This window comes from Haliaeetus leucocephalus, unplaced genomic scaffold (assembly GCF_000737465.1).
Source record: "Haliaeetus leucocephalus isolate CR32 unplaced genomic scaffold, Haliaeetus_leucocephalus-4.0 Scaffold1, whole genome shotgun sequence".
NCBI classification, from domain to species: Eukaryota; Metazoa; Chordata; class Aves; order Accipitriformes; family Accipitridae; genus Haliaeetus; species Haliaeetus leucocephalus.
In genome coordinates, this window is record NW_010972437.1 from 21,834,986 (window position 1) to 21,847,172 (window position 12,187).

At 44.8% G+C, this 12,187-nt stretch overlaps 1 protein-coding gene across 1 annotated transcript in view; it reads right to left on the reverse strand.

Annotated features, from left to right (window-relative positions):
* The window catches only part of TFCP2L1 (transcription factor CP2-like 1), a 33,529-nt gene that overhangs the window by 19,984 nt on the left and 1,358 nt on the right, over positions 1-12,187 (reverse strand). Inside the window, exon 2 of the mRNA XM_010569870.1 lies at positions 7,752-7,903. Within this exon, the coding sequence (XP_010568172.1) occupies positions 7,752-7,903 (152 nt within the window). The remainder of the gene's footprint in view (positions 1-7,751; positions 7,904-12,187) is intronic.

The following is a 12,187-nucleotide window of genomic DNA, read 5'->3' on the forward strand; positions in this document are numbered from 1 at the left end:
GAAAATAATTTCTTCCTGTATTTCCACTTCTCTAGCATGTACTTGAAACACCCAGGACTATCTTAGTCACATCTGTCCAGCTCAGAAAACCTCAGCCCCCTCTGTGTAAGTAAAAAATGCAGGCTTTTTCTGGTTTCAACCTGTTCTAAGTCAATTTGGACAACAGATTTTATAGCTCTGTAAGAGTAGCTTTGTGTGTAATATTTACTTGAGTTTCAGATAAGTAAGAAGAATGGTCCCAGGTAAGGGTGCTGGAGAGGGATGCAGAAGAGCTGAGTACGACTCCTGACACCACCCAGCAGCTCCCTCAGGTGCCCTCAGGTAAGTCGCTTCCTCCACCACATTTCTGCAGTAAAAAAACGGGGAGAAAGAAAGTCCCACTACCACACGAGGCTACCAGCCAGTGCCTACCACAAAGCAGGGGAGACGATGTGATTGGCAACCATCCCATCAAAGCAGACTGTACCTTTGACACCAGTAACAAACGTGGCACAGAGCTAGGACAAGAGGAATCTCACTGCTCAAGTACTTGCTGTCTAGTTTCCAGAACACACAATAAATGGTTGGTAGGAAGCAAAGGGGGAAAAAAAGGTGGGTTTTTCCAGCCTCTTTAGAAAAAAAGTATCATCTATTACTCCTATAAAAACAGTTAATCATATCAAAACTACAGTATTTCTCAAGCTTCTTATTGCTACCGAAAATGTGGTCTTTTAAGACACTGCAAATTAGAGAAAGCTAATTGGGAAATCTCCACATCTCAGATTGATAGGTACATTGATACAAACATCCAATGCTGTAAGATGACAGGCAAAAATTTCACTGTCATAATTACAGGAATCTCAAAGTAGATATGGATAATGGGGGAAAGTAAAAACATGACATGGAATATAAGGAAAAAATCTTACAGATACTCTCTTACTTCTCGCTACACTCAGAGGAACGTCTAAGCACTTCCTTCGTTCACAGATATTGAAGATTTATGGAAGTGGGAGAACGAAAAGCAGTCTAGGGGCTTTCAGTAGGAGTTGTGCACAGGCTACAATCCAGCAAGTTCACAATCCCATTTGAATTTCATCCAGATGTTAGCAACAGAAGAAAGGATTACAGAAAGAATAGAAAACAGCCTCTTGGTTAAAAGACAACTGAGATTCTAGCTTCCTAGGGACAACAGAAGTCAGATGCTCTACTTATGCAGAGGTGCCCTGTCATCTGAAGCAAGATTCATAGTGAGCTTAGGGATGGTGTGGTTTGGAGACAGGGTTGTTTATCCTGGGCTGCCAAGTGAAGACAGAGCTGCCAAACATATGGGGAAATTGCTGCTAGCACAATTAATGGCTTCAACTGAGACACCAGAACCTACTCAGAGCTGTCTTCAAAGTCAGGCAGGAGACAAATTCCTTCTCCAAAGACGAAGAGGTGCACCACAAGAACCAAAACCACCAAGCAGCCGGTCTCAGAAATGCAAAAAAACAAACCAGCTTCGTTAGCCATTTTTTAAGGCATCCAAACCCAGGAAGAGAGTGGAAAGGGATCAAGGAGCAGTACAGCACCCCACAACGGTCAGGGATCGAGGACGCACAGGCGGGCAGCCACCAGGGAGCACCTGATATTCACAGTCTCAATGACGCAAAGTCATTGCTGTGCCTGTGATCTCAAGCAAGGGTGGAGAGCATGTTCACACAGAAGAGGCCACCAGCAGCGGAGCTCCTTGAAATACCCGGGGCCTGGTCGGTAATGGCAGTGATTGTTAGGAAAAGAGGCAGTTCTTAGCATGGGACAAAGCAAAAATATCCCCACAAACAGAGCTATAATTAAACCAGAAGCACACCCAGGCAGAGCTGGTCACTCAGCCTTCTCTACACTTCGTTTAGGCAAATAAAGAATTGTTCCAGGAAAACTACAAATATTCAGACAGTTGTAACCCCATAAAAACTCAATTACGTAGGAGTTAACGTCAATACAAAACAGCTTTTTTCATTTACTGTAAATCTCAGTGTTTAAAACTGGGTTCTCTGGCTGTGGAAGATTAGACAACTGAATTTGAACTTTAGACCTTAAGGAGGCAAAGGTTCTCTTTTGCCTTCTGTTGTAAGCGATTTCATCTCCTACCCAAGCAAGCGTTTCAAGGTGTCTTCTTCAGCTGCTCCTTGGTCAGTGCTTTCTGCACCTTTCTTTGGAGGAGAAACCAGAACACGTCTGCAGTGAGCTGAGGCAGGACAACACCCAGCAGATTTTAAACGGAGCACAGTTTAAAGTGTACCAGTTTATGCACACGTGTCTTGAACCTGGATATATGCCTTTGCACCTGAGCACTGAAATTTGGGGATTTCATTTAGGTGTGACCCAGACTCAAACTAAGTCCATCTTTAGCTTCACGAGGCATCTGTTGCTTATGCACCTCTACAGCAACGCTCCCAATATCATCACAGGTCTTCTCAGATGTTAGTGGTTTTCTCTCATGGTTTGGATTCTTGGCTTGCTTGTTTTCTGAACTGTCTAGGACTGGCAATAAAGATGACTCCTGGAAGACACTGTAAAAGCAGAGATGGCCAGCCTTCCTAACCCTAACCAGCTGTATACTAAAATCCTCACGTGGCCAAGAACCACAAGTCACATACCACAGATCTGGAGAGCTGAATAGACCTCAGGATAACTTCACAGGCAGGTGACGGCCAGTTACTCTGAAGTACCACTGGGGGACAGGACTGGATTTGTCACACAGCTTGCTCTCAGCGACCCTCTGCCATCAACCTGAACCACCTTCTATTTGGAGTAATTTAGATCTGAGGCTCTGAGCCAACCCAATGCTGGTCATGAAACAAAATCATGACTTGAATAGCTCACAGTCTACATGTGGTTCTGGCACTACAAGCCGATTCCCTCGGGCAATGACTTTCAGGTTTTTGTGTTCTTTGGCTTCTTGTTTTGTTTTTTAAAAGGAATGATTTTATTTCCTCACATTTATTAGCATTCGGATCTACTGTACAGCGCTTGCTTCCTCCGCCTTCCTCCTGGTGCAATTTCTGGAACCACCTTCATTGCTCCCATTTCTGTCCATGTTTGAAACTGGTTTCAACCAGCCATGGTCAAACCACACCCCATATGACTGCAGACCATGGAATATGCAACTGCATCAAGCCCTCTTGCTAAAGCAGTGGTTTGTAATATGGTTGCTGGTTGATTGTTTGTCTGAAAATCCCTATCCACAAGAGACACTGAAATAGTGCTAAAAGGCGGGCTAGTTCCAGAAACATTAGGCGATGTTTGTGCTGCAGACTTCTGGACAGTGTTGCTCTGTTGACAGATGCGATCCCTGACCAAAGGAGCGATGCCAGCAGCAGCTCCTAATGTGAGGACAGCACCTTTACCACTTTTGTGGACTGAAGGTGGAGTGGTGTTAAGACACCATACGAATTACTCCATACTTCGTCCCATCAAATGAGTAATCCTCCTGAGGTCCAGTAAAGATCTCTTAATGTAGGAACTGCCCTAAGGATTAGCAAACTAAGATCATGTTCAATTTGGGCTAGCAGGACTCTGGCTCCAGTTTCCCAAGGAATGTGGGAAGGCAGGGGGGGGAAGAGATCAGGAAAGACAAGTGTAATGAGTCAGTCTTTGGAAACCAAGCTTAGGATTTGACTCTAGTTACTTCATTTACAGGCTGGTTCTAGAGCTGCAGCCAGCAAGCACTCACAGTTTCAAACTGGAGCAGACAAGCTTGGGAGCCTGCCACTGCTGAATGTCCCCAAGTCAACTTAGCACAACAGCTAAGCTCACTCCCCTATGATCCCTCACAAATGCTTCCCCTGCCCTTGCTGCAAACACTGGTCTCCAGCTCAGGAGTCTTCTCAGCTTCCTCCTTCACTCTTGTGGAGAGCCCAGGCCAAAGTCCTCTTCCTCCTCAATGCCACTGACCATCTCCATGGGTCTATCCAGCAAGTAGCAAGGCTCACGAGAAGTCATTATGCTCCACAAGCCTGGAGCCCTCTCCCATCCCTCTCCTCTTTGTACACAAACACAGCCACTGGACAGCCCTTCTTCCTAACCCATATGAAACCCTTTCAGATCTCACCTGAATGTCTCCACCAGTTCCTCTTTCACCTCTGCTATACAACTTGGCCTTCAATTTACTACCCAGTTCTTCCAGCTTTCTCTACTCCATAGCTCTGTCAGGACTGACCCTTCTTCTATCCAGTTCTGCACATGGACTGTCTCCTGAGCTGGTCCACTCACCAACCACCATTGAACCAGTCACATGTGGAGTAAGTGTTTCAAGGCAGGGAGCAGACCTGCTTTGCAGTGACAAAAGGTCAGTTACCGAGTGGTGAAGAGCTCGAGTCAGGAAGGAACATTTGGGCAGCAAGTGGCAAGAGTCACCCAGCAAGCAGAAAACCCCAAACCCAGTCCTCACAATTTGGGTAAGTAACCACACTGGATGTGAATTGCTTTGTTGGAGCTGGGACAGCCACTGTATCTTTGTATCTGCCTTAGTAGGAGCCAGCTATGACTCATGCTTTCACCAGTGCAGACAGGGTGAGGGACATCCATTGGTGAAGTTACCCATTTGCTAAAGTAATCCATCACAAAACCCAAGCATACAAGGAAGAAGGGAAGTTTTATGTAAGTGTTTGGCCAGATCACGATAAGCACAGAAAGAGGGTAAGGTGCAAGAGGTGTCCCTTTGCTTACAGTCAGTGTAAGGTGATAAGGTGTAGGGAATGGTCTAAATTGCTTCATGAGGTGGCTACAGCACTGCAGCTGGGTCACAGTGCTCTGGATTCAGTTAGCTCTTCTGCCATGCCATGAATATTGGCTCCAGAGACCTGGGCTGCCTCGAGGTCCCCTTCACGTACCTTCTCAGGCTTATACAACATAATTCTATTAATGGGATTAATTTTCTGTCAGAGCCTTTAACTTGCACTTGGCTCTACCTCAGGCAGGACAATTGAGATCAATGTGGCAGCACCTAGGTGGGATTCCCTGGCTTGTGTTGAGCAGGTCAAAGTAAAGAGTTGTAGCACCCTCCTCTGGTTTTGGAGAAGGGATGGGAAAATACCTACACAACAGGTACCTGCTGGGAAACTATATAGCTCAAGAATCAAAAGTGGTTCCCCCAGAGAAGTGTGGCTGAAAGGAGAAGAAAATTTGACTCATGCACTTTAATTTTTGTTTTTAAAAAGACACACCTCCTATTTTTTATTCTAGAAGGTCATTGCATGAGGAACATACTTTTGACACAGATGTCATGAAAAAGACCAAATACCCTTTTATGTAGACATTCCTAAACAGAAAACTAAGTGACATGGGAGGTTACCTGCCAATTGATTATTTGTCCTGGAATTGCAAGACAAAGCCTCATCTTTTTAACCCCAGGCAGTGTCCTCACTGACATGCCACCAACAGAAATTACTCTCCACCTCTGACCACAGCTGGCTGAAAGGTGTGTCCAGCATCATCTTCTTCCCATATGCGTAGTTACCTTCCATGAACCCAGAAGCATCTCACAGCAGCTCATATCCACATGGGAACAGACCCCAGTCCCTTTTTGCTAACCAGCACAGGCAAGGGATTTTGGTCTAAGGGACTTAGTATCAAGGTAGACTACGCATCAGATGGATTTACAGTCAAGGCCTGCCCTTGCTACTGGAAAGGGTCAGTGCCAGGCGCAAGAGTGCAGCCAATGGTGTGGAGTCTGAAACAACCTGCTGGAGTGGAGCAGAATGGCTTTTAAAATAGGTACACTGCAAGATCTCAAGAAAAAAAAAAATCCATCTACATACAGAGAGCCTTGAATTTCAAGAGGTTTTCCAAGAAACCCAGAGCATCTCAGTGTAAGGAGGAAGACGAATTGCTTGGGAGCTTAAATAAATGAGGTGAGGATGCTCCCAAGAAGGCGGCAGGCAGATGCAAAGCTCCTGCCAGGAAGAACAGAAGGCAGTGAGCCATTCAGCTGTCAGGAGATACACCACCTTTTACCACTAATCATCCCAAAGACTCTCTAGGAAAAGGTGCTGTTTCCATCCACTGTGGCAAGCCAACAGCACTAAAGAGTGCCCACTTCTTCTCTCAGCCCCTTCTCAAGTCTGCCCCACTGCACAGCTCCTGCCAGCCTCATCCCTGCTTTGTTCCTCCAGGCCTGTCCAGCCTCATGCTCTCCAGGGTTTATTCTGGAAGGACATATCTCACCTTCCCCCTTGAGGGACAAAGGACAGATGCAGAAGATTTCCGAGAACTGGTGGTCTGCCAAGGAAACAGGTCAGTACTGTGTCAAGATGGAGCAGGAGACAACTCCTTGCAATAGTAAGCAAGGGAAAGCCTAACACACATGGTCTATCTACAAAGGCAGTAACAGTCTTACTTTGCATAGGAAAATATAGACTGCTCTAGTCACACAGGTTTTTAAAACTCATGGCATTGTGTAAAGAGTTGTCTAACTTTTGCCCTACCAAGGTAAAAAAAATAGACACTGCCTCATGTGTGCTAAATATTTGGCTATCAACTGCTTTTCACAACAGAAAATCTTTCACTCTGAAAGAGGAAAGAATTGTGTTTCACGGGAAGATTCATCTCCATCTCACCCTTGATACACCCCATATCACCTCCTGTATTGGGTCTGCTGTATTTGGATGGATAAACTGGGAAGACAGTCACAAGTCTCAAGCATCTTTTGATACTGGAGACAGCACAGTGCCAGCTTACGTGACAGGAAAGATCTGGCTCCTTGGGTAGAGCCTGCAGCACTTGGCTGACTTTTCTATGGGGGCTCCATGGGTCTAGCAGCTAGCAACACAGATCCAGCAGCCAGCTGCACCTGAGGTCAGAGCTCCATGTTGTACAAGCATTGAGAAACCTAGCTAGAGGGCACCTGAGTGAGCTTCAAGCTCAGTACACAAAGCTCAAAGAGCCAGGGCAGCATCCTGAAACAGGAGAGGAATCTCAGTAACAGTGCAGACAGCCTTCAGCTTGTTGCTAGGCTAATGCCCTTGTTTACAACCTGGCAGAAAATAAGTCTAGTAAGTTTTAGCATAATCTGTGCCTGAAGAGGTCTGATCCTGCCAGGACCCATGCACAGGAGGTGCTGCAAAGTAACAGCCAAACTCTAACCACAGATGCATCTGCACAAATTCTGCCAAAGGAGGAAAAAAAAAGCCTGGAGAAACACACAGCGCTTGTTTATCCAGGAATAAAAATTAGCCTATGAGGTCAGTGACAGAGGACCTTGCTACACTGAACCCCAGCAACTTGTCAAGTTAGGGACTGCGCAGAGCCACATCGCCCAGCCAGTGGGAGGGATGTCACACTCTGCCCAGAGCACCGAGGAGCCCTCGGATACCTGCTAACTCATCCTTTGGCAATGCCCTCCAGCGCTTGGGGACTTGCAATAGTAAGAGCCCTCCCCAACCCAAAGGTTGCCAATCTGCTTAATTAGTCTGCTCTTTTAAGATAAAGGTAGGAGACTACAGTGTAAGTCGTCTGAGATCAAGCCAGTACCTGGCCATAGGGATGCTATAATGCTGCTTTAAGTCAACAGTTAAATCAGTGGTACTTCATTATTTTATATCAGTTGACAATCTGGTATATAAATATGAAAAATTAAATACTCCTCCTTTCCTCCATCCCCCTCCCCGTCTCTATTCCTCTTTTTCCCATCCCACTGCCCTCCCGGTAAAGGCACAAGCATGGGATTAAATCTCTTTCTCATGAATTGTTCCCAGGAAATATGCCCTCGTTCAGTGTAGTACAAACCCTACCTTGGTTGAGGTAGGTCAGGGTTTCTTCGTGGAGTTTCACAGCAGGTGACGTGGCTGTGCAGAGGACGTACTGAAAGGGTGGCAGTTTGGCATCGTTCTCAGGAGACAGCTGCGGTTCTTCCTGCTTGAAGATCGGCAGTGCAAGGACATCTCTGCAACACACAATTCACACACATTTAGTTACAAAAACTTTACAGAATACCCTAGCCTCATTCTTCACTCGATTCTCATGCTCCAAGATAATGGAGATGGTCTCTGGAGAAACACCAAGTTATGATGGCTAAAAAAGAAAGAATTTGGCCTGTATAATGTAGCAAGGCAACTTCTGCCTGTAGGATGTCAGCACTGGACAAAAGAACACAGCATTAATAAACCAGAATATTTTTGAGAATTAATTTATGTTTTTAAAACATAAAATCAGGTTTACTTTTTAGTTAAGCAGTCTGCCTCATGCGGAAAAAAAATATCAAAAATAGATTCTTCATCCTTGTGGAAGGACATTTGTTTAAGAGTTCTTAGGTTCTCAGACAAAAGCCTTTCAGAAATAAAAAAGTAAGAAAGGGTACTTCATTTTGACAGCTGAATGTCAGATTAGTAAAATGTCTACAAGTAGCAGCCAAGGGTGAGGAACAGACAGCTCTGGTATAAAAAGGAGACATTCAGGTAAGTGACGGCAAGAACTACTGGATTAATTGACTCATAACATCCCCTTGCACTCAAATAAACCTGGTCACAAGGAATCGTGTAGCTCTTAAGTCAGCACTGGGCTACCTTCATAAATGCACACACAGGTGCTCAGGAGCAGCTTCACTAGGACCTGCATGCAGTCCCAGCTCTCACTCCTTTACAAGACGTTCATGCTGACCTGCCTGCTGATTTAGTGTCAGACTGATCCCAATCCACACTAATCCCCAAGCAGAATGGGTATTAGCAAGGCTGAGAGCACAACAGAATAATTAGTACAAAATGAGACGTCAGGAATAAGCATCCTTATCTCAGCATGTCTGATACTGAAGAACCACATTAGCCTTTCCCATGTCACTAACATTTCTGATCATTGTGTCCGCCTATTTAAGACATTAATACCCTTCCAAATTAGGAGGATTATGTTGAACATGGAGGCCAGTTCAGAATAAGTTATTCTTTTTTTTCTCCTTCATTTCCTCCAGATGTGTGAAGACTTGAGATTCCCATTACAGAGGCTGCAGTTCTGCTCCCTCCAGTAATCCCATACACAAAAAGCTTTAAGAAAAACTGTTCAGGAACATGCCAGCATGTACAGGCAGGCTCCCTATGGAAAGAGCATTAAGAATTTTTTCCTTGCCTGTTCAGTTAATGATCCACCCTGCTTTCACTCATAGCACCCACAACCTTGAAGGCTACCCAGGTCATGAGTGAAACGGTGCAGCAGTTTATAGCAAACTGCTGAAGTGCCTGGTTCAAACACAGGTACTTCTATTTATGGTAAAATAAAGCCAGAGAGCAAACTGTGCCATTTCAGATACAGACAGGAGAAAAGAAACACCCATCTCTGTTTCCATTCTCTCTTCCAACCCCACCCCCTCCATATTATCACCAACTCAAAGGCATCCAGCCCCATTTGCTTACTGGCATTACTGACAGAATCACAGCTCTTGCCTAACTACAGCCATAGAGAGGGGTTGGGTTTTTTTCCTTAGTGATGATTTACTACAGTAATGAAGTGACAGAAGTGCTTGCAGTAGATTTCTGAAATAGATAGCATTGCTCCACACATACACAGGATCTGATACTGCTCCACAGAGTCATCTCTCACCCCAGATGCCAACATTTGCTCTTAACACACTCATCTGCAAAATGCTATTGGAATGCATGTTGCTTTACAGATGAGAACAGTCAAAAACTCTGAAGCCTGAAAGCCTCTGCAGTAAACAGCACACAAAATCTGGCCCAGGTTTAACAGTTAAGGGTGAGGATTTCATACACCTATTCAGCTGAAACAGTTGGGAAATTTAGGCAAGGGGAAGTCAAAATTCAAATATCATATTTCACATCAGGCTCTTAACACCCCTACACTTGCTGGAACAGCTGTCTGATTGCTGAAGACTATAAGCATGGAGGAATCCATGATTTGGTTTCTGGAAAGGTTCACAATATTTAAGCGCTCATGAAGCCACACAAGTTAATCACATTTTTATTCCTATAGCATTTGAATTAATGGCCAGTGGTATCCATGGCTTTGGATCAAGCCCTTCTAAAACATTTCACCTTATTAGAAGTGTTCGGAACTTAGAAGGATGGTCAGCAACAGATCAAGGCTTAAAAGAATTTCTAAGCTCTAGGTATACAAGTCATCACAATATTTGTTCAACTCTTTTCACTCAAGAGTTGCAAATCAAGTTTTGGAAAAAGCAGGATTTTACAACAGTTCCCATCCTTAAAAAAAGGGGGGGGGGACACCCTTAAAACTCTCCCAAGTCTCACCTTTATGCTAAAGCTTTACAGTTTTGGTCTTAACCAACAGTTAGTCTGCTTACCTGGGAAGGGGAAAAGTTTTTTGAGACTTCAGTCAGCTGGCAGAACAGAGAGTAAAACACATACTGGGTTTCCATAAAAATGCATGAAGATTTAAGAGGATTTTTCTGTAGTATTGTCTTGCTATAATTACAAATACCACTGAGGTACAGCAGAATTTACACAGATGTCTCAGACACCCACAAAGCCTTTGATCTCTGCAAAGTATAATCGATACAAACTTTTCCTACAGCTACTTCAAGGATTGTACTATTTCAGCTTCCTCTGCGAAGTTGCTACAAGTGGGTACGGAGAGCCTTCAGAAAGGCACAGCTCAGCAGAAAAATGCCCCTCTAGAAATGCATGTCTTGCCACATTTCCATGGAGAGTGAAGTGGCCAGAATTAGAGGTCCCTACAAAAAAAGGAGGGTTTTATTCAGCTGACCTTCCGTGAAACACCTGAGGCCATTGCTGCCATAAAACTTGTTTTAGGGCTTTTAGTCCCAGATCAAAACCACCACGGTCACAGCAGCAGATACTCCCTAAAGCTGAAGTTTGTTCCTAAAACACTGACAGATTACCTTCATACTAGCAGCTTTCCTGCCAGATCAGGTATCCTTTACCCCCCCAGCTAGCATCAAGCCAGCAAAAATAATCTAATGTGTTTTCTGGCCAATTAAAAGGCATTTGAAATGTGGGCTCAAGCCTGACCCAGACTTGATGATCTTGTAGCACTCATGCTACAAATCCATGGAGTTAACAAAGCAGCCTGAGCACCAAAAATGCTCTCTAATGCAAAGAGAGTATGCACAAGTACCAATGCTGATGCTCCTCTGCTACTACCGTTCTCACTGTCCTAAACTAATCAGGTTTGCAAACGCAAAGCAAGGCTTTTGCCACATACGTGTTGTTAAAACAGACTTACTGCCATAGAGGGATGAGGTGAAGAACCTGGTGCAGAGAAGTGGAGAAGCTGCCAGAAAGCAAGAATCTCACAGTATTGTATCATTTGATAACGGGAAATTATTATTTAGTAAAAATTCCTTTGCAAATGCGCTGACAGGGAGCAGGAATAGTTAAGATTGAGTGTCTCCTTGAAAGGGAAGCATTATCTGTGTTCGAAGTGCTTCACCAGACAAACTCGATGTTCTCTCAAAGGTAGTTATTTGGGGGTACATTTTGAAAGCAAGGCTCTTGGGCCACAACCAGGTTCTCCACTGCTAAATTCAACAAAAAGCACACTTCAGCAGAGCAGCAGCAATTGACACCAGCTGAGACCTCAGCTTTACATAGTCAGAAAAAAAAAATAATTCACAAGCACCCAGCAGAAAGGAAACTCCCAAAGTTGTCTGCTTTGTTGTCTTTTGGAGGGAGGAAATACGGGTTTGTGCTACACATGTTACAGGCTATTGTTTCGCAGCCCTTGTGCTTAAATTAGGCACATTTAATTAAACGCAACTGTTTGGAGACAGGAAAAAGCTGGTTTAGGCGAGTTCAGAAAGTGAAATTCTGAGCTTTTTACCCATCGTCCCAAAAAGGAGAAAGAAATCCCACCCTGCAAAAAAACTGGACGCCCTCTTAGCTGGCCAACAGAGGTTTTCCGCAGACTTTTGACAGCCCTTTGCAACTGTCGCACCTTCTCCCTTTGAACTGCGCTACCCAAGCCCCGGAGAGGAGGGAAGCCGGCAAAAGCAATCAAGCAAAAACTGCAGGTAGTCGTCTAACCACGCGCTAACAAACAAAACAAAACAAAAAAACCCACCAAAACCAACCAACCAAAAAACAACCACGAGGAAAAAAAAAAAAGAAAAAAAAAAAAAGAGGCCACATCTCTCAGAAGGAGCTGGCAGCGCCGACCCCGGGCGATGGCCGGCCGCCGGGTACGGAGGACCTCAAACCGGGGGGGGCCTCGCCCACCCCCCCCCCGTGCCGAGGGCGCCGGG